We start from the raw sequence: 26,256 nt of genomic DNA, 5'->3' as shown, positions 1-26,256 counted from the left end.
CTTAATCACATTGTCAAAATCCCCATTCCCTCTCATCAATCCCGCACTCAGCTTTATTTGTGATCCCCTCTTTCTTTTGCCCTCACTCGTTTTATTCCTCCGCATGTTGGCGTTTCCCTCCCTATCTCCCTCTCTCTCTGTTTTTTTTTTTTTTTTTTCTAGGGTGACTGGATTACCCCTACTGAAATAGCTGTTACTGAGATTTTAGGTCATCTACCAAATCCATTAGGGGGGGGGGGGGGGGGAATACACAAATAACCCCACTTTTCTCCTTTTGTGGCTGTTACTGTTCCGTTAATCTGCAACAAGTTCGTTTCCTGGAACGTGTAGGGTCGCTGCGGCGCCTGCATCTGACGCAGAAATAAAAACATTGCATGCATTATCAATAAGAGAAAGGCTGCACGAGAGCCGGCTGTAGTGGTTCTCGTAATTCATAATGTATTAATTTATAATTAGTGGCTTTAATGAAACCGATAGGGCAGTATTAGTTATTAGGTGTACAGTTTCGACAGAAACAAATCTGCTCATTCAGTACAATAAAAGTGGCCACATGAAAGAAATAAAGTGAAGAAGCAAAGAGCATTGAAGCTAACGAAGTGTATTACACACTTATTAAAGTAATTTTCCGTTTGCCTCCCAGACCTGGCCAAAAACACTTTCAAATTCTCATTGTACTCCGAGGTAGGCGACGTTTTTTTTTTCCCCCCTTTTTTTCCTTGTTAACTTTGAAGTAAGCTGAAAAACGTATAGGTAGACAGGGGTGGCATCAAATAATCAGCAACTTCAAAAAGCATGCTGCCACTTAGCACTCCTAAAGCTAATGTCCCCGAGACATTCAGGATGGAAATTATTCAAACTCATTTAGTGGCAGCAAATTGGTCTAAGTTCAATCAGAAAACAGACTGACACTGAACAAGAAGTGCAGCCTAATTATACTTGTTTGTCAAATGAAAATTTCATTTGGGCCGAAATGAAACCTTCCAGCAACTTCTTTTAAGGTGAGCTCCGAGTTGTATTATCAGCTAAATGCAGTAAAATCCATAATCATATGATGATAATGAAAATGGAGCCAATGTTAACATTCAGGCTTCAAATGCCCCGGGCACACGGCGATAAAAATTAAGTACCATAGTCCTCTGCCAGGCACGCTGACACCCGGGCTGGTCTTTAGCCTCTTAGATGCGTTTTTGCATTTTAAAAACTTTATCAAAGCACTGTTGCAATGTGGAAAATGTCAACGTGAAATGCACTGAAGGCAAATTGGAATTTCATTAATAGTAAAATTATTGCTTTTGACTGATGTATTACTATGCTTGTTAAGGGCTGGAGAGTGGAACGCGCGTCTGTCTGGTCGGCAGGCTCGCCTCTTCTTGTCCCACGCCATTTGCTGAAAGTTAGAGATCTGCTTTCCAGCCGAATATGGAAACAGGAAGTTGCCCAACTTCCAGGAAGATCTGAAGACCTCCAAACTGCGTCTAGATAGCAAGATCATGAATGGAGAAAGAGGGGAAAAAAAAGCTCTTCTTCTTGGCCGCGCTTTCTTCCTGATTGATCCACACAATGTGGATTTGCGCTGCAGAGCAGTGAGGTGTCTTTAATTGTGAAATCTAATCTTCACCGTGGAGAACGGCGCTCGGTATCACAGGTAAATAGGCCTAACCCGGCGTGGAGGCATCAGTTCTCCGAGACTCGCGCTCATTCAGGAAGCGGCGGTGTTTATTGATTTACCCCGTAATCCTCTCAGTGTCAATGTCGTCAATGACGGAGGAGAAAATGGGAACGGTGTGTCAGCTACGTTCTTCCTCAAATCCACACCAGACAGCAGATTAGTTTTTAATGGAAATCATGGCGTTAATACTGTCCTGTGGGTATTCATGTTGTCCTGTGTGGCGTTCGGAGGTCTCAAATGATTTGTTGCCTAAAACACTGATCGGTCAGTTTAGCAGAAAAACCTTATATACTTTCAATGTTTATCTTTTTTAGGAACCAAGCTTCTCAACATTTGGCACAATATGACAGACACATGGTGCTTGAGTGTAAACACAAACAGTAGTTTGCTTTAAATTTGGTTTTCTATGTTTTAACAAGTGCATAATTTATTTTGTGAAATGAATGAAGGCGTCAAAGTGTCCCCGTCAATTTAAAGGTTACAGTAATAATAAAAAAAAAAAGATTATTATTACTGGTAAATTTCAGGTGATTGGTTCTTTGCTGATCTTTACATGCCATGTGTGGCGTGGTGTTGTCGTCGTGTGACTGAAAAGCAAAGCTCCAGCACAAACACAGAGCTCACACCGGACAGGATTCCATTAAGAAGAATTGTGATGAGATCCATTTACAGCACGCTGTAATATTTAAATGTTAAACGTGCTCTTTATGTCAGATTTGAAATGAATGACACAGAATTACTGGCGTTAATAAGCACAATTCAGCCCCACTCTTCAGCTCTACGTGCGTTCAGGCCTGCCTTTCCTGTTTCAGCCGGCCTGACAGTGACGGTGCGGTAACAGTAAACATTAAAGCCCGGAGCAGCACCTCTCCCCGATAAACATCTCCGTCTTACAATCACTTACAAATTACGCTGCCACCTGGTTTGGCACCAGCATTCAGGGATTTCAAAGAATTTCCAACCTCACAGTGTTGTCACTTTCTTCATCTAGTTTAATGACATTATTAATTGGATTTGTAATGATGTTTTAGGCAAACTTATTTCACCAGACATCTTTCAGGCAGTGGCCTTCATGATAACGGTGAGCAGTGCATGTCTGGCATGCAGCAGCTCTGGAGCTGAAGCTCAGCTATTTCGCTGCATTTGTAGGAAAACTCTGACCTCTTGTGGCCGGTTGGAGAAGTGCACCATTCTGGCATTGTGCTGGTAGTAACAAGCTCCGTAATGCAGTATTTTTTTGTGAGTGTGGACATTGAATATGAAAAAATTAAAGCTTCTTAGAGGCCCATTTTACAGTTCCTCCATATACATCACTTTATGAGCCCCTCAGGTGACTCCCAGAAAACCTTCTTAGTCGTCCCAGTAGGGACAGGTTTGGTGGTATTTTTGAAAAGCCCAGAGAAATTTCTTTTCAGTGGAACTGTGAAGGAGCGTTTGTGAGAGGACACAGGCCGGCGCTGCTTTACCCCGGCTGCTGGGGCAACTTCTTAAAGGACCTATTTGAACTCGGCGTCGTCGTCGAATCCGCATCTAATTAACGTCCGTGTGGCGGTCCCCCGTGGTCCCGTCCTTTCACGTCTCATGACCTTTGCTGTCTGACATCCCCGCCCGTCTCGTCACTCCTGTCACCCTCCACCGCATACAGCTGAAGCTGGAATACCGTCAAATAATCCTAATATTCCATAATACTTTACAGATTACCGCTTCACTTCCTGATGTATGAAACCAAACAGCAGCAAGTTCTCACTGCTTTGTGCCTCGTTATGTTACTTTTACAGAAGTGGTGAAGTCCCAGATCCAGGCTGAACAATAGGAAACAGTGATGATCTCTCAGGGGAAAGCTAGATATTGTCAAAACCTCCACTAAATAAAAGCATGTCTGATAGTTCAGATGGATCTGAGCATCTGAGCATACTCTGGACACTCAGATCACATGAGAAATGCTTTCACTGCAAACACCCGCTGTATCTCCACCTTCATTTCAACATCTGTTTGCCAGAGATTCTTGTAATTGTCCTCACTTATCATCATTTCATCGCCTTCAGTTGGACTGATCTGTATGGAAGGTGCCTCTGATTGGAGGTTCGATTGATTGATAGTTACACTGTGAGGCAGGTTTTTGTTAATAGACGCTTCCAAAAATGATAAAAGTTGCTGTTCTTGCAATATAGAAGTATTAGTCAGTGATGACATTAAATATCCTTTTACAGGTCTAAAGAATGATCGGATCAATCATACCATTCAATTTCTGTACAAACACACACACACACAGTCACACCTGGATCATTTAGATCATTAAATCCATGTTTATTTGGAGTTTTAATGAAAAGCCAAAGAGAAAACCCATCTGTGCACAGGGAGAACATGCAAACTCTCCACAGAAAGGCCCCTGGCAGGGAATCCGACTGGGGATCTTGTCACTGTGTGGCTAGCACACTCCACCATCGCAGAGCCTTTCAGTGGAAAGACTCCTCAGCATCAGCAGGACTCGGTAGAAACATTTCCGAAGCATTTTATCCCTTTTTCAGTTGCTTTGAACAAAATCTGAATAATCCGTGTTTTGACGCAGTGACTCATGAATTCAGCAAAATTCAACGTCCAACATTTGTGAATGTAATTTAGCATTTCCGATGCTTCTAAGACATTATGTATAAAAATGTGTCTCGCTGTTATTTTATATTAAAAATAGTCAAACACTTTAGGCTAATAGGCGTCTTTTTGAAACCTAAGAGTAATCTGTTGAAAATAATGGAAACATTATCTTTTAGTAACTTTACTTTCAGCGGAGTGAGTGTTCCTCTTTATTCCCCTGCTGCCGCTCCCTGATCTGTAAATCTGGACTTGTAAGGAACATATTTAAGTCGCTACGAGGAAAGTAAAGAGACTCGTGGACTGCCGCATATTGCTTTTGCTATTGTTGATTCATCTTATGAGTCCATCTTTGTCAGCCCGATGAATCCTAATGAAGCGGAAATCTGTCACATTTACGCCACAATGAGGGTAGCTGGCAAACTTTCTCTGGAAAATGAAACTATTATCTCCAACTAGACACGCACCAGGCGCAATATAAATAAATAAAGTCACACTTATCTGGTGGCCAGAGTGATTACTATAGCCGGAGCTGACATCCAAATTGACTGTCTTATCATGTCGAAGTGATTTCAGCTGAGTGGAGACTGTAGATGAAAGCAAAATGATCTTTAAATAGTAGTTAAAGATGGCGGCTCGATAAGTTGTCCCACAACAGTTTTGATCAATGAAGCATGCATTCAATATATTGCCTATTTAGATATGTGAGATAAACTTAACTGGTCTTCTAAACGCTTCACAAATTATATTTCCTGCAGTACAAGGTAATGACTTTGTGGCCTCGTTGAATTTTTAATGTTGGGGATGAATCGCGGCCGCCGGAGGCTGATGCTCGCGGACGGCCCCGATCGTGTTTTTTTTTGTTTTCGCACCATCGCTTTTCATCATTTCGTCTTTTCTCGATCACTCCACTTATGAATCTATCTGTTTATGAGCCACAAACGCAGGTGTTGACCAGCGGCCCGGTAATTGAAAAGAGTCCTTTAAGGGGGATTTCAGCAGGCAGCTCCGGCCGCCTCGTGTCTAAAAAGCCCATGAATTGAATTTGCCGTGCTCTCCCACGACAAAGCCTGTCAGGTGGGAGCGGCGGCTGTGGAAAATGTCAACGCTATTTTCCTCTTTACCAGTCAATGCAATGCTTGTTTAATAGTAATTGGAATCTTATCCTGCTGTTTGCTCATCATTTCCTCCGCCTAGTTATTCCACACCTAAACTCCATTTAAGTTTTTAATAACATTTTAGAATAGTTCCCATTCAGGTAAACAGAATCTGATTTACCTTGATGGATTGAAAATGTATGTCTGACGCCAGTTTATTTGATTTATTTATTCAAGGGGGGCCTCAAATGGAGAGACTTTAACGGAGGCAAACAAACGGTTTCCATACCTTTTCCAGGAGCACAGAGGTTTGCAGAAACTGAGATTTTGCTTTTTTCTTTTTGTTGGGCTCGGTGCTTCTCTGTTCCAGTGTGGAGGAGACACGAAGAATTAAAATAATGTCACACAGCCTTGATTTGTTTACTCAGGAGCATTTTCTTTCCTTTCCTTTCTTTTTTTTTTTTTAAGCTGAATTCTCTTTCCCTGTTAGAGGGAAAAACGCCGTCCACCTGAGTAGTTTGTCCAGGTACATTCGTAAAAAACGAGCCCATCTGCAGGAGACTGAAACTATTCCGTGATAGTTTTGGATTTCTCTCCCTCCATAAGACTCTCATTGTGCTGGGAGTATCTGCCTTGCAGAAGTGCCTGCCAGCTGCTTACCAAATGAGGTTATAGTGTTTCCCTATCAACTGTAAATTTCAATAATTTGTCGGAGGGGCCTCTCACTGTCAGTTTTTATCATATTATCAATGACGACTCAATTTTCCTCTGCCACTCCATCTCAAGCGCTGACCCCCGGCCCTATTACAGGCCTGTAATGAAGTGCAATGGAGTGGTAATTGGTGCACATTATACCAGATCAGGTAACATTAGACTTATTTTCTTATCACAATGAGCCCTGCTGGTGACTCTCAATGAGAAACCAAACACAGTTCCTTTCTTATGCAGGCTGTCGTCCAAATAACATTTCAGCCGGAGAGACCCTTTCCCCATTTCAGTTTTCCATTTCAAGATTGCGCTCCGTGTCCTCGGACCGCGCTTTGTTTCTGGTTTCCTCCTCTGCTCCCGGGCAGCCTCGGCAGGCGGCGCAGATACGAGGGAGAGCTTTCCCCGGGACGGGGAAGTACAGTAAACGAGAAGGCAACGCGGCCATTAGGCGGGCGATATTGGATGTACGGTGGCTCGGCCCTCCGTCTGCCACGGCCTGCTGATCGCCGTTTGGCGCCCGTAACTCCAGAGCGGAGATTTCCCATGATTTCTGTGATATGAGTACAAGAGATAGGAATTAATTGATGTTCATCTTTCTCACTTAAGTTTGTAGAACATGTACTACAGAGTTGAATAGTGGGAGAATTCTCCGTCTTACATTAAATGAGTTGTTAAAATGTTTGTGAGTAAGTTAATGTGTTGGTTTTTTGTGTTATTGTAGGCATTCATAATTATTCTTCTTTAATTTTTTCTTCTTGTCAGTGAAAATTTTATGCTTTCTGTAGATCAGGCAACTTAGAAAAGAGTGAGACTGAACACTTATTATAAACTTATTTGTACGTATTATGATTACTAAGTTAATAAAATCAATTGTATATTTCTTATATGCTTCCTTAAAACGTCATTCGTGCATTTGATATTTTTCACCCCTTCATGACACATTTAATCAGACAGTAAATTCAGAGTAGCTAGAATTGTTATCAGGTTCAGATATGATTAAAATGATCGTCTAGTTGATTTACTCCTTTTTTTTGGGGGGGGGGGGGCAGATTGGCTCATATCTGATGTAGATGTTGATAAAATTAAATTTAAAAAAATTCTCTCCCCTTCAGTAATAATTGTCGTCAGTTACATGAGAGATTTAAAGACTTTGAGAACAAAATGACTTCACTCAGGAAAGTTGTCAAACTATAATTTCTTTCCCAGGATTAAATATTTACACATACACACAGGAAAAAAAAAAAAAAGCAAAAATGTTCCAGTAAAAAAAGAAGCCAAACATAATCAAGCGAGCTTATATTGAGCTGCACATTAAGCTTTGTAATGGCTGGCGCGGGCAGCCGCGGACTAATCCAGAGCGACGACGAGCAGAGTATCAGAGCGCCGCGGCGCTGAACTTCAGCAGGATGTCAGCTCTCCGCTGTGATGCGATGCGACTCCAGCAGAGTGGCTCGCTCTGCGCGCTAAACACACACCCACCTCCGAAAAAACACACCGGATATTGGATAACAAGGTTAAAATATAGGAGCACAAATATTCTCTTATTAAACTCAGGCTGCGGGGATTTGATTTGAGCCACCTAATAGATAGTGGTTTCAAGGGAGCCCAAACAAAAGGTAACAGGCCGGTCATGCTTATGGTAGCTAATGGCAGATTTAGAAGAAATTAGGAGATTCTTTTTCTACAGGAAATTGTACTTAAAGAGGGGTCATGGATCACCCTGCTGTTCACAGGCGGCTTCAGAAGTCAGAGGGTGAACTTTTGCCGCGGCCATTACGAGGTCGGCCTCGTAAGGAGGGGGTCAAGGCAGAAACAGAAGTAATTGCGTTATTGGAGGAAGGCGAAGCCGAGTAAATTGATTTTATGGCTGCAATTCACAGTCAGACATGTGAAAGGACTTTCCTGCTAGGATTGTTGTATCAGTGCAATTAAAGAAACTCAAAACTGAGGGCCGCGCGTTTCCCCACGCCAAGACAAACCGTACACTTCTAACCAGGGAACCGCAAGCGCGGCGCGCCGGCTCGGGTTTGACGAGCTTCTGGAAGCTGGGTGAGGTCGTCTGACACCAGACTTCACAGCGTGGTGTTTTTTAGGGAAAGCTCCTCCAGGTCGGCCTGCCGATCGGACTCGTCGGTCCTCATCCTCCATCGCTCAGGGCCGCTGTGTGTTCCAGTCGGCTCAGGCTCTCAGGTGATCCTGTAGCGGTGTGGAAAAGCTAATTGTGTCTCTGCAGTCTCTTTAGCATGGTGTCAGACGGAGGGCAGGAGGAGGAACTTTCCATCCATCTCAGCAAAAGTTCTTTTTTTGTTTTTTGCTTCAGAAGGGATCAGATGTATTTTACTCCTTCGGTGCTCTGCAGTGTCAACATGATGTAGTTCACATTCACACCACCAAAGCTGAGAATAAAACACATTTTAAACCTCTAAACTAGTGAGACTGAAGGTGGAACTCAGGGACAGTGGGAGTGTTGCTTCACAGCCACCTTATTAGCCTGAGCTTGCATGTTCTCACTGTTTCTCCAGAGAGTTTTGACTTTCTTCCTCAATCCAAAGACATCTATGATAGTTCCCTGTAGAAGTAAATGACCGTTTCTGTCTATCTGACTGAAGACTGAAGATTATCTTATTTTCTTCTATTTCCTAATAATGTTGAAGTTCATCCCTGTGGCACTTTGACCTCTGATCTTTACTGCTTCACCTCATACAAATACATCAACTCCAAACTTTTTCCTGCCCTAAAATAGAATTTGCAAGACTACAGAAAAGTATTTAAAGATGAATAAACTACATAAAATTTGGACTCATGTATGACTATAATGATATGTTCATTGTACTCTGTTGTGGGTAAAAGTATTTTTGTTAAAAAGTACGAGGGAAAAAGTTTTGGTTAATTTCTTCATCGTTTTTAATTGTTGGGTATCTTATTGCATTTAATCTAATTTAATCTTAATGATCTGTTCTGATTCAATTTTATCAGAGAAACAACAGTCAGTAGAAACAGCACTATATCTGTTCTGCATGCAAATACAGACATGTAGCAGGAATTTAAAAATACGCATCTGTACATTTGACTGTTTATTCCAATTGAGGATGAACTCCGAAATGAAAAGTAGTAATGTACAAGACAAGCTGCAAATATGTTTTCGTGGGGAAGATTACATAATTAAAAAATACTCAAAAATACTGAGAGTTCTTTCTTCAGTGGTGTATATTTGTAAAGATCGAACAAAGGCAGTGTTTTCAAAATCCGTCCACCTGAAGGAGGACTCATCCTTTGAGCTTACATAACTTCCATCATTTGAAGTACTCTCCCTCTGTTGATGTGGCTTCAATCCTCCTTATTTCTAATAAACTGGGGAGAAAGGTCTGCCTCGTCTTATAGCACCACAGTTTAATTGTATATGAAGGAATAATAAATACCTTTCCACGTATCTTCAGTTCCTGCTCCAGTGCACCTTGCAGTGTGTCTGCTCCTGTCAGGTAGTTCCCGCACAGCCGGCTGCTGTGAGTGTCTGCTGCCCTCTAGTGGTCACGTCCCTGCAGTGCCGTTGGCGCATCCTGTCCGTGGAGAAGTTCTTGGATTTCCACAATGCAGAACTTCACTTACTGAGTAAGAGTTGCGTTAAAGGCGTGACTCATTCACTCTGCAGACTCATTCATTTGTCATGTAGCTGATGCAGCGCGCAGCTGCTCGTGTGTGTGGTGTGTGTGTGTGTGTGTGTGTGTGTGTGTGTGTGTGTAGCTGTTACTGTACGCAGAACATGATTCAGTGTATCACAAGATTTGGTCGGTTGTTTCAGATTACACAACACGCTGGAAACTACAACAATTTGCTGTGCTGGCTGGGATTACCAAAACCTGCTCCCCTAAGAACGAGAAGGAGGTGCAGGAGATGGATGGGTGTGTGCAGAAACAGTGTGTCTGCACGCTCGGACTCAGCCTGTGTTCCTTTGAACGTTGACACTTGTGCGCATTAAAACAGTGTGTGAGGTCGTTCGGTGCGGGCTGCATTGTTACTGATTGTAGATAAGCATGCTGATTTATTTCAGCCCCGTTCTTTCAGTATCGGTCAGACTACAAAGCTCTCCAGAGCCACCGCACCGTGTTAAGGAAGTTAGAAAAAGGAAGAACTCAACAGGTGAATATTTATACGTGTGTGTGTGTGTGTGTGTGTGTGTGTGTGTGGGCACTGTTTTTACCAGAGAGTCCAGAGTCTCAGTGTTAATCTTCCCTCTGTTGTTTGTGTCTGCAGGGCTCAAACTTCAACACACTATAAATCATTCCTTGGTTTTGATCTCAGTTTCATTAACCAACACTCCCCCCCCCCCCCCCAACCCCGCAAGCGGCCGATGAAGAAAAGGAGTGGCGTTGCACACTCTGACACCTCTGTGTTGCATTCTCTCACTTCTTCAACTGTTTCAGGAAGTGGAGCAGAGTCACCAAAATCAGGAAACTGAGTGTTGCTATTAATACAGCAGCAAAGGGCCGTGTCTGCTTCAGGCTCGCGTCGTCTCAGCTGACCAGAGAAGGAGCCTCAGCATACTGTACCGCGACCGAGGGGGACTTTTGGGGCCAAATGATGCTTCTGGCTGGGTGATCTGGTGCGTTTTGGAGGATTCACAGCCATGGAGGCACCTGTCTCAAGCACTTCATCAGGTAGATGTGACGCATCAGCTCTCCGTTACTTTAGCTGGTTTGGTTTTTGGAGGTTTCATTAAGATAAAGATATCTTGATTTACTTTTTACAGCTTTTCCCTTTTGTAAGAATATAGATTCTTCTTTTATACCGTATTTCCTTCCTGTTTTTCTTTCTTGCTATTAATTAGATTTTAATTCAACTTTCACAGAGAATAGTTTTCTGCATTTAGAAAAAGAGGAAGCTAGCATGTTATCCATCCGGTATAAGTAAATTACTGTGTTCATTTAGGATTTCCCACACATTAAAATTGCCTCTGTGGGTTTATTACCGAGCAGATGGCGAGTCTCGGCGGCCTGTCATTAGTGGGAACTGTGATGAAGGTGAACACCGGTGTTGGGGTCCCTTCCCAGTTAGCGTGTACAGAGGTGAACTTGACCCGATTAAACACTGTAATGAGTCAAACAAAATTACTCTGACCAGTGTTGACACAGTGCGCTGTTTGCACAAGTCCTTGTTGGCTCGGCGCTGAAATTCCAAACAGATCGGACATTATTCGCAGTCACCTTGACATTCCACGGCCGCAGAGCCGGTGTGTTGTGGAGCCTTTCCACCACAAACACTACCTGCCGCGACATGGAAACCCGCGCCTAGCGTCTCCGGTCTCATGTCATTAGTGTGATTTTTGGGCTTTATTTCATGTGGTGAGGCCCGAGCTTTAAAGACTGAACTGAATGAAACGCCTGTGGATGACACTGCTCTGTATTCTGTGTTTCAGTAAATCCAGAAGCCATCTCCAAGTGCGAGCTGTTGATCCTGCACACTGCAGAGGCGCAGGAATGGGCGACGTATCTGCAGCAGATCTTAAAGTCTTCTCTGAAGTTATGCGAATATTTAGTTGTACCGTACGCGGTCAGCCCGGACGATCAGCCCCTCGGATATAACCTTGAATCCTTCCAAAGCTGCAAGTGCATCGTGCTGCTGCTCACAGGGGTGTTGCTGGACCTGGCGGCCGACCCCCAACTGCAGACAGCGCTTCAGGAACTCCTCCATCCTCCACACAGGGTGGTGGCGCTGCTGTGCGGCGTGTCGGAGGCCGACGTCTCCCCGGGGAGCTTCAGAGACTGGTCCAGCTGGAGGAAAATCTATGCCGAAGATGAGCCAGCTGTTTACGTTTCCACCATACTGGAATCGGTCACTGACAGTACGCAGCATTTTACAGCTTTTCCTTGTTGCCTGTCTGTGCATTGCAGACCGCCGTTGACAGAAAAGGGAGCAAACTAAAAGTTCAAACAAATAATCCGTCAATCTGCTCGAAACTAGCAAACACAACTTCAGCTTGTGACGACAGAAACATGTTGAAAACTACTTGGAATGTTTACGAGGTGCAAAGTATTCTGTATCCTCAAAAACCCTTTTGGTTGATCAGTAGTGCAATAACTTTCTGCTACGTTAAGCCTTAAATGTGCAAATCAGAAATGTGCAAATGAGGCCTTCCCATCAAGAGATGTATTTTTGCAATTGAAAGAGTGTGGGCTCAGCAGGAAACCCCTGTAAAACAAACTTTACCGCTTCGAGAATGGCGATGTAAAACACTTCAGCGAGCTGTCCCAGGCTCATTCTCTTATGATCCCACAATAAAACCCAGTCCAGCGGTTAATGTTTAAATGTTTCGGTGATGTTTGCTTTCATCCACCTCTGAGCTACCTGACTGGAAGTTCAGGCTAAACTGAAAGTGCTTATTAGAAATACTGTGGCCAAAGTTAACAGTTAAATCCAAAGCATTCTTCAGAGGCAGAGACTGCATCGTGTTTCATTCAGATAATCCAGATAAGCGGTGGTTTTTCCCCCCGATATCATCTCCGTGATGACTGTTTCATGTAGGATTACTAAATGAATTGCAGAAGTTTATAATCTCAAAATGAAGCTCACGAAGCCAAAGCTGTCAAAGTTAGAAATAGAACCCAGGGTCCTCTCCGAGTTGTGAGATAAATCAAGAGAATTCATGTAGGATGAGTAGTGAAAGTTTTTTTTTGTTTGTATTCAAGTGGAAATAACCAGTTCCTTGTTTATTTTCTAAAAGGCAGACAAGCGAAGGACGAGTGTAAGAGCAAAGCAGCGTCGAACATCTCCGCTGCCTCCTCAAATCAAACTGATGAAACGCAGGAAGTGGCGTCAGGACAGCAGCAGCGGGCCATCTTCAGGGAGAAAGAGACTGCGAGCGACGAAATCACGGCGGGCACGCAGCTCACCTGCCTCACCGTTCAGCCTAACAGAGTCCTGTGCGGGGTAAGACTGAGACAGTCGAGACATTCACACCGCTGTGTGTTCAAACTGAGAGGAAGGACTCTCGTACAGTAGAGGTGCTGCTCTTTTCGACCACAAAACGTATACTAACCTGACGTTTCCTTGCGTTTTCCTTTCCAACCAAGGCACAAGAGACACTTTATGTCGTTTTCAAACACAAACTAGACGATCAATGCGCACCAGAGGTGGAGTTCACGTCTGAAAAATCCACCAAACGGGTCTCAGGCTGTGTGGAGAACGAGTACACCCTCAGTGTTACTGCACCTGGCAAGTATTTACAGGAGGTCCTGTGACCTTGAGCTGTCTGAAACGCCCATTATCTGAACCTTGAATCGCAGCCAACCTGAGTGTTGTTTCCCTTTAGATATGCCTGCGGGATTAGCATCGCTGACTTTGCTCGCAGGCCAGTCGCGAGTCGGCCTGAAGCCTGTAACCTACTACACCAACATGGGGGAAGTCAGCCGGTGTCTGGAAAATGCCTCTGATCCCATTAGCTTCATCTGCCAGGTGAGCCCTCAGGCCGTGTTGTGAGTTTAATTGCCAGTTTGATTGTTTTAACTTGTGTGTTATTTCTTAAAGGCCTTCAATTTGACGTCGAATGCGACCGAAACGCTGGACAACATGCTGACAGACTCATTAAAGTCCAGGTTGCCTGCAACTAGTCTTCAGCTGTTTGGAGTCAAACAGATAGAAGAAGACAACATGTCGTCGTGTGAGTAAAGTCTTTCCTCCGTCGGCTGATTCAGCTGTAAATTCCTTATTTTGTCATTAGTACTGTGGAAACGACCAAATCATCAGCGGTGTTTAGGAGTCAACATGCAAACATGGAAAAGAGTGTTTCTCTTTTTCTTGGTGCTTCAGATCAGCGCACTGAGGAGCTTCCCACTTTGCTGCACTTTGCTGCCAAGTACGGCCTGAAGAAGCTCACCACCACTCTGCTGCGCTGTCCCGGGGCTCTGCAGGCTTACAGTGTGATGAACAAGCATGGCGACTACCCAAACACCCTGGCAGAGAAGAGCGGCTTCACGGACCTCAGACAGTTCATGGACGAATTTGTCGTGAGTCTTTTTTTTTTTGTTTGTTTTTTTTGTTTCCCCTCAAATGCTTCCTGGAAGAGTTTGACAGTGGAGTTTTGTGTGTAAACGCCCGCAGGAGACGGCGGACATGCTGAAGTCTCACCTCGAGGACACCATCAACACCGACGAAGGCGCAGAGGTCTACGAGTTCATGTCGGCCGCCTCTCAGGATATCATCATGAAGTACTCCACCGCCTCCGAGGATATTTATGAGTCGATGCTGGGGATCGACCCGGAGTGTGCGGAGGACCTATGTGAGGCTAAAACATATTTATTGATCTTGATAAATGATGTGAAATGGATCGGCGTTCACGCTGCAGCTGCTGTGTTTACGTGCAGATGAGGTGATGAATGCAGTGGATGAGAACCCAGAGGAAGCCATGCTGATCAAGTTCTTTCAAGGTAAAAGTCTCCACCATCTTGATCCCATGACGTCTCACACTGCGGGACTCAGTCTGAGCAACGCACTGCATGCAGGTAAACCGCATGACGCTGAGAAAAAGGAAAAAGGTGACGATGAGAAAGTGGATGAAGCTGAAGAAGAGGAGGAGGATCCCTACAACCTGTGTCCAGAGGACATCTATGACACCGTGGACCCCGACAGCTCCTACAACCCCGTCATCCTGAACCGACCTCCGGCCCCCATACCCCGACCGGAGCGAGCGCCCCAGCAAGAGCAGGCTATCAACTACATCTCCAGAGGTGGACGAGAGGCATTCCATTACTCTCACTTATCTCTTTGATTCACATACTTTATAGCGTAGTGTGTGTTCTGACTGTTCTGTGTGAACTTCATGTTTCGACAGTATTTTCAAGTTCGGATTCATCAGCGAGTCGTTTGAAGGACCAGGGATATCCTGCAGGTACAGCTCCGTTCATACAGACTCATTAGTTTTGTTGTTCAGATGCTTTGTGGATCTGGCTTCTGCCATCGTTTGACTCAACGTGTGTGGCGTCGTCGTTCACGCCCACGGGAGTCGTTAAGGGAGTCATTTATGGAGTCGTCAAGCGATTGGAAGGAATTGAAACACCGGGAACCGATTCTCAGCTGAAGCCGCTTTTCAGTTCCCGTCCGTGGAGGCGACGCAGGAAGCGAAGAAACGTGTGCGAGTGCAAACTCCCAGACGTCATAGGCATGAAACGGCGAACACGACAAGAACAAGATGACCAAACCTGAGCGATGGGACATGGGAAAGACACACGTCAGGGTTTAAACTAACATGAGCCACGTCAACCTAAACTTAAAACACAACACAAACACAACAGAAGATTTGAGTCAGAAGAAAAGCTCAGTTTGTTTATAAATTTTTGTTTCAGTTTTGTTGTCAGGTCAAAGTCTTTCTGATCTGAAATCCGTCCGAATTAGTTTTCTGTCCTATATTTTATTAAATTAGATGAATGTTTTTGCCATATTTGCAGCATGCTTCATCTTTGTTATTAAAGAAATCTACCTAACCACTTTTAAGTTTTTTTCTGGGTCAAAATGAATATGCTAACCACTACCTGGACAGTTCATCCACTGTCATAAAATAACTACGATAATATTATTAAGCTTCCTAATAAGTCAGATTATCCAGAAACAGGGTTTCTTAAACTGTACAATGAGGCGTGACTTCTTGTAAATGGTGTCTGTTGACCAGAAACGCTCCTGAAGAAGCTGTGAAGCAGCTGAGTGAGTGTGAAGAGGTCAGTCGAGATGAAGAGAAAAGGGGGCTGTTTAACTGCAGCATGCTTCCTGTGACTTTGCTTCTTATCTGTAATAATTCAGTTGTCTGCGACCTGCTGTGGTTTTAATGTGTGAAAGAAAGGTCTCTGACTCTCGCTCTCTCAACGCCGTCCTGGTTAAAAACGGTTCGCATTGTAGTCAAAGGTCTTGTCTGGTCTGAGAACATGAAGCCAGAACACACATTCACATGACAGCGAGGAATTTAATAGAAACACTGAGCTCAGTTCTGTCTCCAAAACGGCCACATTCTTTAAAAAGAAGACTTTGATCTTAAAACTTTATTCCCCCCCCCCCCCTCTCCAGCTCGGCCTGTGGTGGAGCCCCCGGCGTCTACTTACGACCCGTACGCCGGAATGAAGACCCCGGGTCAGAGGCAGCTCATCTCCCTGCAGGAGAGGGTGAAAGTCGGGGAAATAACTGTGAACGAGGCTGTCCAAGAGTTTAAGGAGTGGCAGTTCGACCATGAGCGGAGGACCAACTCGATACGCTATCAGCAGGTGGACGGATGACACCAGCTTTGTGATCTACTGGAAACCCAGTCGTAAATCCTTCCCCTTTGTTTACACTCTCCCTGTTTTTTTTTTTTTTTAAAGGAAAATCTGAAGAAACTAAGAGACAGCATCACTAGACGACACAAAGAGAGAGAGAAGGAAGGAAAAGAACTTGGTACAATCATTTTTTACTCTAATACTTTGTTTACATGTGATTATTGGGGGGCTGAAGTGCGGCGCTCACTTGTCGATCACGTTCCCTTCTTTAGATTACGAGATCAGCGCTCCGCTGCCGAGGAGCATGTACTGGAGCTCCAACGTGGCGGGGGAGAGCGGGGTGTATGAGCCGGCGCCCAGGATGGTGGCTCCGCCTCCTGCAGCCTCTCAGGCTATCCAGAGAGGCAACTGGAAGACAGGGAGCACGTCCAGCACATCCAGTGAGTCCCGGCGCCTCCAGGATTGTCTCTGATCTGTCATATCGGGATGAAGAGCAGAAAGATTCTTCTCCTGATTCTCCTCTTTGTCTGTCTGCAAATTCTATGTGTGATCAAGAAAAGGTAAATTGGTTCATACACCATTGATTTAAGGGAGTTAGGAGCTTTCTGCCTGCAGAAAGCACCGAGGAGGCACTGAGCTTGAGTTTTCATGAACTCTCTGTTAACGTTCTTCCTGAAACCATTTCACATGTTTTTGGTTAAGTTGTGTCAAAAGACTGTGATCTATGTTGTTCCAAGTAAGAGTTTACAAAACCTCTCTGATTTTTTTTTTTTTTGTGTGGGTAAAAAAAACAACAAAAAAACAAAAAGACTTGTGATGTTGATTGGTTCAAACCAGCTGTTTTTCCTGGAGAGAAGCCTTGTAGATGCTCTCTCAATCTATCACGGCACACATGCTTTGCCTCAAACCAAGCAGTAGTTCTTTGTTGGATTCTAAAATTAGATTGATAAACTGTTCTTCACGTACTGATGCACTCTGTCAGTGTGTCGATGTTGAAGTGAAAGTGTGTTAACTTGGGCATTAGTGTGTTTTGTCTTCAGTCTGCTTTGCTGAACCTCAGGCTGAACTTTACACTGCAGGACTGTAACGGCTTTGTAGTCGTATTTCAGCAGATATCTTCACCTACATTTGGTTAAATGGTCTTCAGACACGGTTCACCACAACGTTTGAGCTGAAGTCACATGTTCTCCTGCCTCACTGACCCATTTCTTTTCCGTCTCTGCGCTGCAGGCAGTGAGAGCAACAGGCTCAGCACTCACAGCACCTTCAGCTACAGCAGCGGGACCGAGCCAGAGTTTGAGGTAAACCTAATTTAGCCAAAGGTGCTTTTCCATCGTCAAGGCGCGTTGAAACAGTCGTCTTCACTCACACTTAAATGCTTTTAGATCAGAAATAGAGACTGAAACCACTCATGGAAGCTTTATTTCTGCTTTTTTCCCCCCTCTAAATACCAAACTGAAACTTAACCTTATAGCCGTGGGCTAACAACACCTGACAGAGTATTATTTTACTTCCTGAAACACTCAGATCTACTTGATAGCTGCAAGAGTCAAAGGTTTCTTTGGAAATCATCAGTCAGTTTTTCATCATCAGTCACCTTCAAGGTGATTGTGTGTAATGGTGAGTTTCACTGCCCACACTCTGACTAAAACCCCGCTCATCTTTTAATATCTGTACATCTGACATGTCCAGCAACAGCCCACTTACCCAGAATACATCTCTCACTCATGTTCTCATATTTCGTTGCTCTATTTTATATTTTGCTTTTGTGCAGATGGGGGATGGGGCCAGGCTCCTTCGTCATCACGATGGCAGGGGAAGGAATTAAACAAAACATGATCGAGTCATTTAAAACACTACTTTAGAGGAAGAAAAATGGATGTGATTCTCGCTTGAAACTAATTTTCAGACAATTATTTGTCACGGATCAGGAAACAAGTCAATCGTTTGCAATTAATAATAAGGACTTTCTACAAAAGTTGGTAGAATGAAATGTGCTTCACAGGAAGGAGTCGCACTGCAGCCGCGAGAGAAAACGAGGAAGAATAACAGAAATGAACAAAAAGGCATTTTTATCAGGTTATTTTCAGGTGCTGTTCTAAATCCTGTTTGATCGACAACCGTCTCAAGTGAAAACACAAAGTGTTTGTTATGATTTGGGTTTCCATTTACATGAAATTGTGCTCGGAGCAACAGAAAACAGAACTTCTTAAAGACCCTCACATTCCATCTCCATGGAAATGGAGGACAACGGAACTTTTGGAAAACACTGTAGATGTCGGAAGCTCTGCTACTGCGCACCACGGCCGCAGTAAATAGTAATAAACAATAAGAAATAAACAAGTAATAAACAAGATAACGTAATAAACAAGGCCTCCAGAGTGTTAACATGCTCCTGGGACCGGGAATCACCGTCATATCATTTCCACTTGGCAGTCTGTCCATATTCCCATTGCTAATGTTCTCTGCTGCATGTCTGTGGTTTCATTACAACAACAGCCCCCACTAGTGGACTACATGGAAACTACATCATTGTCAGTGTATCTGCCGTTGCTGTGGAAATTGTTTTGCCTTATAAACGCAAAACTTTTCTGAAACGAAGCACAAAAACGATGTGTTTTCTCTTGAAACGTTGCTGTCTGAATATCACTCCTGAAAGTGACTGGTTATCACTGCAGGTGAATTAAAACAGGTGTAATACGCATTCTCAAGCTCCCGATCAACAGATGAAGGTGATGAACATTTAACCATGGACACAAGATAGAAAGCTTCGTAGATAATACAAATATTTGTGTGGAAACAAAGACTTTGGTAAAAAAGAAAAAAAATAATAAGAATTATAATAATAAAAATACCTGTTCAGCTTATTCAGCAACCCTTAAGTCATCTTCAAAGAGACTGAAACAAGTAAGCAGCCAATTTAAAGAAAGCCAGGTGGGTAAAGTACAGATAAATTAATTCAAATGTAGAGAAGAACAGAAAAGTCATCAAGAAATTAAAAATACTCAACTACACACAACAGAAAATCTGTCTAAATACAGTGACAGTGGGTTAGTTTCAAGTTGATCGTCGTGTTGTTCATAGGTAAACTAGTTTGTGTGTTTGTAAGAGCAATGCAGACATGACAGCGGTATAAAGGATCAATACGGAGCTCACGGTGAGAAGAGGGAACAGATACGAGAGCGTGACTGGCCTCCAGAGGAAAGAGAGTCTGAACGTGACGCTGGTGACGGGGGGAACCGGCCACATGGCCGAGAGTGAACTGGACTGCAGTGACCACAGAAACGCCGCATTCTCAGTCCTCGGCCTTATTTAGATGAAACGTCCGACGCATTCCTCTGAAAGGGAAGAGATCTTTTATCTGGCGGGTCAAACATAAGGCCCATGGGCCCATCAGAGGATTTAATCAGGGTCATGGGATGAAAAAGAAAATCTGAACTTAAATCTTTTACAAACAGTTTGTCGGAGTAGGATCTACATTAATGTTACTGAAGTGTAGAGTCACCTGCAATAACAATAACTTCAATAACATCATAGTCTGTCCGTGTGTCTGTGACAAAACAAACAAACAGCAGCACCCACTAGTGGCCCAACATGAAAACTACATCATATTCCGTCGTCGTACTTGAAACTTCTCTGAAACGACAGGAGGAAAGCGACGTGTTTTCAGTTGAAATGCTGTCATGTAAGACAAACTCAGTTCAGAGATTTCCAATTCGGTTCTCAGATAGGTGCAGAGCTTCAGTCCAGCTTCTTCCCTCTCAGGAAGGTGAAAGGTGAAGCCTGTTCTTACACGCGAGCACTTCGAGACAGTAATCGTTGCCTTTATCACCTCTCAGCTGGGTTACCGTAACACACTTTACGGTTCATTTTATGATTCTTTTATTTGTTTGTAAATCTCAGGCTCAGACGGGACAGAGCCCTCGATGGGGGAATGAGCGTCCACTGCGCGTCAGACAGGCCTCCTCACCGTCCATTTTTAAAAAACATTTTTATTCCTTGGCTTTTAACTCAGCCTGACACTCTGCTCCTGATTTAACTGTTTTATTAATCTCATTTATTGTCTTCCTTGCTCTTGTGGTATTTTATCTTCAGCTTTATGTTTTATGACTGTGTTCAGCACTTTGTTCCAACTGTAGTTGTTTTAACAGTGTTTTAGAATAAAGTGGAGTTGAGTTCTTTTTTTTTTTTTTTTTTTTTGTTTTACTTTTCTTGACTGAAGAAGTCAGTATTTCCACATTCATGAACTTCATTCGCAGGCATTTTCAGTGAAAGTTAATCATGTGCATATTTTTCCAACCTATTGTCTTGACTGAACATTTTGTAATTATTAAATTAAAGATTTGATTTGTCAACACATACATATTTGTTCATTTTTTCAGGACAATGTAGAAAGTCTTTCCAATCCGCTGCGACCTCCACGACCTTCTGATGCTTTCGACCTTCCTCCCAGAATCCCTCCACGGATCCCCGAAAGGTCAGACTGCAGACCAGCTGGTCCAGACTGCTGGTTCCCCCTGCAAACACAGCACGGTGTGATCTGATGTATTTCAGTGCAACTGTAATTCATTCATTATTTTAACTGTGAAATGACACAGAAACATGGCGACTGATTAAGAGAAAAAAAAGAAAGAAAGAGGAAATGTTTCTGTGCTACTGATTCACAGCTGCTTCCTTTAGAGGAAGCCAGCGTGAGAAAGTGACAGGCTTACTCGGTGCGCATATATATCTCCGACATGAGGTTGAAAACGTGAAAGACTGGGTCAAAGGGGGTTTCAGCGTGGTCAAAGTGGTCAAGGTGAAAGTCCATCTGCAGTGTGGAAGCTGGTTTCTCCAGCTTCTACAGCTACAGCGACTTCTGCTGCTGGATGCAGCCCTCTGTACCTTATGTTACTGCCTACCGCTGTGCATGACAAGTCTTCATTTTATACACTATATTTACATTCAATACATTTCCTCATTCTGTTTATTAATAATGAGGAAATTAGTCGATAAAGTTGCACGTTTTTAACATGTATGGCCGTTGACCTTAACGTGAAAATCTGGATCTAAATGTTGTTTTTCCTTTTTTGGATTGTTTGTCAAGAGACATTTCTGTGACTTTCCACCAAATCAAATTCACCTGGAGACACAAAACACACATTTAGGTTTTAAAATGAGGATAACGCAGCTTCTGAAGTTTCATACAGTGGCTCTGAAACGTGCTGTATTTTTGAGTTTACAGTTTAGGATTCTGCTGTTTTTCGACCTAATTTTAATTATTTCATCCTTCTTTCGAGAAGAAAATGCCTTTAGGTATTGCTCCACAATGAATAAATGGAAATAAAGTTCAATTTCAAATAAGATAAGATGCAAGTTAAATAAGTAATTTTAGATAGTAATGTGTAAGCGGCTTAACAGTGTCTAATATAAGTGCAGAAATTCTATTTCTGTTTTTAAGCCCAACAAGAACACAACATTTTCAGCATTTATGCCGTTTCAGTGACTTTGTTTTCAGAACAAAACGGATGAGTTTTCATCGGAGCCATCGACATGTAAACTGACTCATTTTTTTTAAGTCATGACATGAAGAAGCAAGTGGCAAAACTGATCCTTTTAATGAATTTATTTAAGTAAAATGAAAATGTGGTTACCCATTAATTTTGTAAAATCTTTCATCTGAAACTTGTAAGTAATGTGCAAATCTGTTAGATAAAAAAGTTCTACAAACACAACTGGACAGTAATGACACATAATTTGTATCTACAGCAGGAAAAGTGTTACGGTAACTTTAAAGAGTTCATCATACTGAAGATCGAGAAGTCTCACAACAGACACATTTAAAATGTACTTATATTGAAGGAGGAAGTTAAAAAACACCTGAAAAGCTGCATTTGGTTTGACTTGTGTGGCAGAACCGTGCATGTGTTTAGCTCTGGTTTTCACTGACTTGACCTTGTTTTGATTTCGAGTGTGCAGATCACCTGATAACAGGAAGGTGTGTGTGTCTGTGTGCGTTTCCTCCTGCGGCAGACTGCTCAGTGATCGTTGTGTCTCTTGCAGGGTGCCAGAATTGGCTCACGAGCGCTACATATCCTGCCCACAGCGAGCGCTCCCTCAGAGACCCTCCCCCAGACACACCGACTCGCCACCGCCGGTGCCTCGCCGCCTGCGGTGATCGCAGCGAGGCTGACTTCCGCGGGTTTTAATCAAGGAAGCCTCGAATGATTTTCTACAGAAAATGACGAACAAGAATGTTTGAAACCATCAGACCAGAACAAGAGCTGAGAAATAATTTTATATTGTTTGTTTTTTTTAATTAAACCTCACATTATTAAATAGTTTTATTAAATGTGAGCTACTGTGTTTAACAGTGCACGTGTGACTGACTGTGTATATAAATGCTGAACAAATCTAGACAGTAAGTAGGCTGTGTTGGATGTTATACTGTAAAGAAGAAATATGTAACATGGATGACGACGAAGACAATGATGACATTTTCTACATGTGTAAATCGAGACAAAACATATCATATGCATCCATGCGTCTTTGCACACACTTACTGTGTAAACGCACCGACATATATGTATAGACATTCATTCATAGCACACACACACCCACACTGCTTCTTAATAGCAGTTTATCTTGTATTTATTCTGAGTATTTCTTCAGTATTCTTCTCTCACATCCAGACTGATTTGAACTTCAGTGGACTGAATGTTATGATGAAAATGTCTATATTCTCACAAACATATTTTCTTTGAAATTGGTGGTCTACTTGGCCAGATTGCAGCCTCCTGTGGGCCGACTTTGGCCCACGGGCCTCATATTTGACCCCCCCCCCCCCCCCCCCGTTCGCCATCCAATCTGCTCCACTCCTCTCAGTATACATACAGCCACTGTTTATTTTAACTTACAGTATGAGTACTGTAAGTACATGGATACACACACTTGCCAGTCGCCAAAGAAAACCCACACAAGCACAGGGAGAATGTGCAAACTCCACTAATCATCAAAGACTTTGTCCTCTTGCAGTAAAGCACCGCTACACCATGCCACATTCACACTGCTTCAGTTTGTAAAAGCACTTAGTGTACTTTTTTTTTTTACATTATACTCTACTTATAATAATATATTCACCAGTACTGAAAACATAGTGACATTTGTAGAATTTATCTTTTTTAACAGAACTCATTGCACAGCATTAAAAACGTCTTGTAAACCTTGAGCGAGTGTGTTTTTGCACATAAACTTCCCTTTAAAATCTGAAGTTTGTAAAGAGAAGGATGTCACGTGCCACTAAACTGGCCTGCAGCCAGCTGATAGCTGCGCTACTCCGACCGGTCACTTGATGGTGCTCCAGGTTTATCTGGGCCTTTTGTTGAATGCATGTCACATGTCAAACTCCAAACCAGTCAAGTGGCATCAAGAATGGATTATTGTGTTTAATAATGACTGTGAGGGTTGTTTGTTTCGTGGAAAATGGTGAATTGTTCGTGTAACGAGTGCAGAAGATGGTAGAACTATTGATGTCTGCATGAATATTCTGTCACATGAAAGCACTGTTGTCATAATTCAATCACTGCTTTATGTGTCAGATGTAGGTTGATTTTAAATGAGCCAAAACTTAAAGTTTCAGTCAGGAATAATGCAAAAGTACTGAAGGAGTCAGACTAAATAAGTTCTTCTTCCTCCTTTTCCATCATGTAAACTAGACCAATCAAAGGCAGATTCTTCAACATTGTTTGATGCATTTAAATGTTTACTTTTTTAAAATGTTTGTAAGAGAGATCATTTTTTTTTTCATTTTCATTTTCAATGCTTCTTTTTTTCTTTCCTTCTCTCTGTGGTTGTAATTAAGATATTAATCATTTGATCAATGTTTTCTTTTTTTTTTTCTTAGCAAAAAATCTCTGCTAAATAGTTTTTTCTCCACTGTTGACTCTTGTTTGGTGTTAATTGGGTAATTCAAGTCTGCAGAAACAAGAATACCGGCTTCAGCAGACAGACAGCCCGTCCGCATAGTGCTCACAGCTCACACGCTGGTGTTTGATGGCATCCTTTCCTCCAACCAGCATCTGTCAGTGGTCAGCCAGCAGGTGTTCCCTGGAATTCAGGTTAATACTGCTTGACAGGGAATTCCTCTCCTTTCGTAATCTATTCTAGATTCTATTCTAGAATCTATTCTTTCGTAATCTAGGAGGAGTTTGGTCACTAACTGTGGAAATACGGAATTGCCAGTGGTTACAGTATTAAATCTCTCAATATCTCGGTATCTCTCAGCACTGAGATTGTCTCCAATTATGAAAAGCCTAATTTTCTCAGTGAGGAAGAAGTCACCACCACATTATCCCACTGCATCTGCCAAAATATGTCATTTTATCCATGCAGCAATCAGCAGAACATTCTCCATATCTTCTCTGCACTTGGGCTACAATGAAAGGGCTGTGGACAGAATGATCGGGTTCAGGCTGAGACCAGCAGGTCTGATGGTGAGCGGCTGTCATGACAAGCGTCCTGGCAGTCCTGTGAGACCAGCGATTGACTGTGACTGTGTTGAACATTTCCTGCTGACTCGTAACTGCTTCATAGCAGAGGTGACAGTTACTCCACTACACCTATCTGACCATTTCTTGGTAAAATTTGCGGCTGCCTTTCTGCCATGGCAGACACCGACACAGATGGTCTCCTTCCGCAGAAACCTGAAGTCCCTCACAGCAGCTCAGCTGCCTGAGGAGGTGAGCTCTGTCCTGCCGGACCACTCTCGCTTCTCATCACTTCCTGTTAATGAGGCTACAGAAATACTCTGTTCCTCTCTGGCGTCCTCTTTGGACAAACTTTGCCCCCGGGTGTCGAAACCAGCCAAGAAAAAACAACCAAGACCATGGTTCTGGGAAGTTCTGAGAGAACAAAGAGCTGGACTCAGGGCAGCAGAAAGAAAGTCGCGTAAATCCCAAGAATCTGCTGATTTGTCCTCATACAAACAGAAACTTGCTTCCTTTACCTCCCGCCTGCAGTCCGCAAAGAAAGCTTTTTTATCAGAACAAGATCTGTGCAGCTTCTGATTCCAGAAAAATGTTTATGGCGTTCAACTCCCTGCTTTCTCCTCCAGCTGCTCAGCCGTCCACTGAGCTGACTCCTGACATGTTTGCCTCCTTTTCCACTGAAAAAGTGGCTGCAATCAGCAACCAGTTCTCTGAGCTTGACCAGCCCAGTCAGCTCAAACCCACTGCTGCTCCTTCACTCTGCATTTATGCTCCTCTGAGCGAAGATGAGGTCTCCAGACTTCTTCTGAGCTCAAAACCTACAACATGTCCTCTCGATCCAATACCCTCCAGCATTCTGCAGACCATCTTGCCCATAATCAAACCTGCAGTCACGCACATTGTCAATTCCTCCCTGGAAACCGGCATTTTTCCTGTTACTTTTAAACAAGGCCTCGTCACCCCACTTAAATCAGTGCAAGAGGGCCGAAATAGGTGATTATTTGAAACAGGAGAAAGGTCTGAGGCCCTGTGGAGGCCCAGGTTTTTTCTCATTTGAATCCAGATTCTAATAGAGTTAGTTACCATTGGGTTTGAGGTGAAGGTGGAGACAGTCAACCGGAGTTGGGAGCAGACCAGGAAATTAAGAGAAAGTTTGGAAGGTGCCAACTCCATATCAACCCATGCAGGGCGCTCTTCATCTGATGTGTCGGTGATCCAGTACAAAAGTTTATGAATATTACATGACCAGTAGTAGTGCAAGAGATTGGGCAACGCTAAACCACCAAGATGTTTAGGAAGCTGTAACACTGATCTTTTGATACGTGGATTTTTATTACCCCATAGAAAAGAACCAATGAGCTGATCAAGTGATTTGAAAAAATTATTTTTAAGAAGGATGGGGATATGTGAAAACAGATACAGGAACTTTGGTAAAACAAACATTTTAACTAAGTTAGCACGACCTACTAGGGATAGTGGGAGACCAGACCATCTAT

The 26,256-nt window shown here is 43.1% G+C and overlaps 1 protein-coding gene and 1 long non-coding RNA gene across 3 annotated transcripts; one reads left to right on the top strand and one right to left on the bottom strand.

Annotated features, from left to right (window-relative positions):
- Positions 1–7,517: 7,517 nt before the first annotated feature.
- On the bottom strand, positions 7,518–10,362 carry LOC115399720 (uncharacterized). The gene is made up of 3 exons (XR_003932713.1): positions 10,262–10,362; positions 9,483–9,620; positions 7,518–8,259 (listed from the first exon to the last, which is right to left on the bottom strand). It is a non-coding gene; the product is annotated as an uncharacterized LOC115399720 (long non-coding RNA).
- A 134-nt stretch (positions 10,363–10,496) lies between these two features.
- Positions 10,497–22,650, top strand: pik3ap1 (phosphoinositide-3-kinase adaptor protein 1). 2 transcript variants are annotated; one of them, XM_030105970.1, is made up of 17 exons: positions 10,497–10,718; positions 11,477–11,902; positions 12,782–12,987; positions 13,131–13,272; positions 13,370–13,512; positions 13,585–13,717; positions 13,867–14,063; positions 14,158–14,335; positions 14,421–14,483; positions 14,559–14,783; positions 14,888–14,944; positions 16,111–16,304; positions 16,401–16,473; positions 16,568–16,735; positions 17,526–17,596; positions 20,678–20,772; positions 22,338–22,650. In XM_030105970.1, exons 1-17 carry the CDS (start codon positions 10,688–10,690, stop codon positions 22,450–22,452), a joined length of 2,517 nt encoding a protein of 838 aa, XP_029961830.1. In that variant the 5' UTR covers positions 10,497–10,687; the 3' UTR covers positions 22,453–22,650. The 2 variants fall into 2 exon arrangements, with proteins under 2 accessions (XP_029961830.1, XP_029961829.1); XM_030105969.1 differs by having other exon boundaries at positions 14,421–14,783.
- Positions 22,651–26,256: the final 3,606 nt, after the last annotated feature.

Source organism: Salarias fasciatus, chromosome 13, assembly GCF_902148845.1.
Source record: "Salarias fasciatus chromosome 13, fSalaFa1.1, whole genome shotgun sequence".
Lineage (NCBI taxonomy): Eukaryota > Metazoa > Chordata > Actinopteri > Blenniiformes > Blenniidae > Salarias > Salarias fasciatus.
This window is presented reverse-complemented; position numbering and strand designations above follow the sequence as displayed.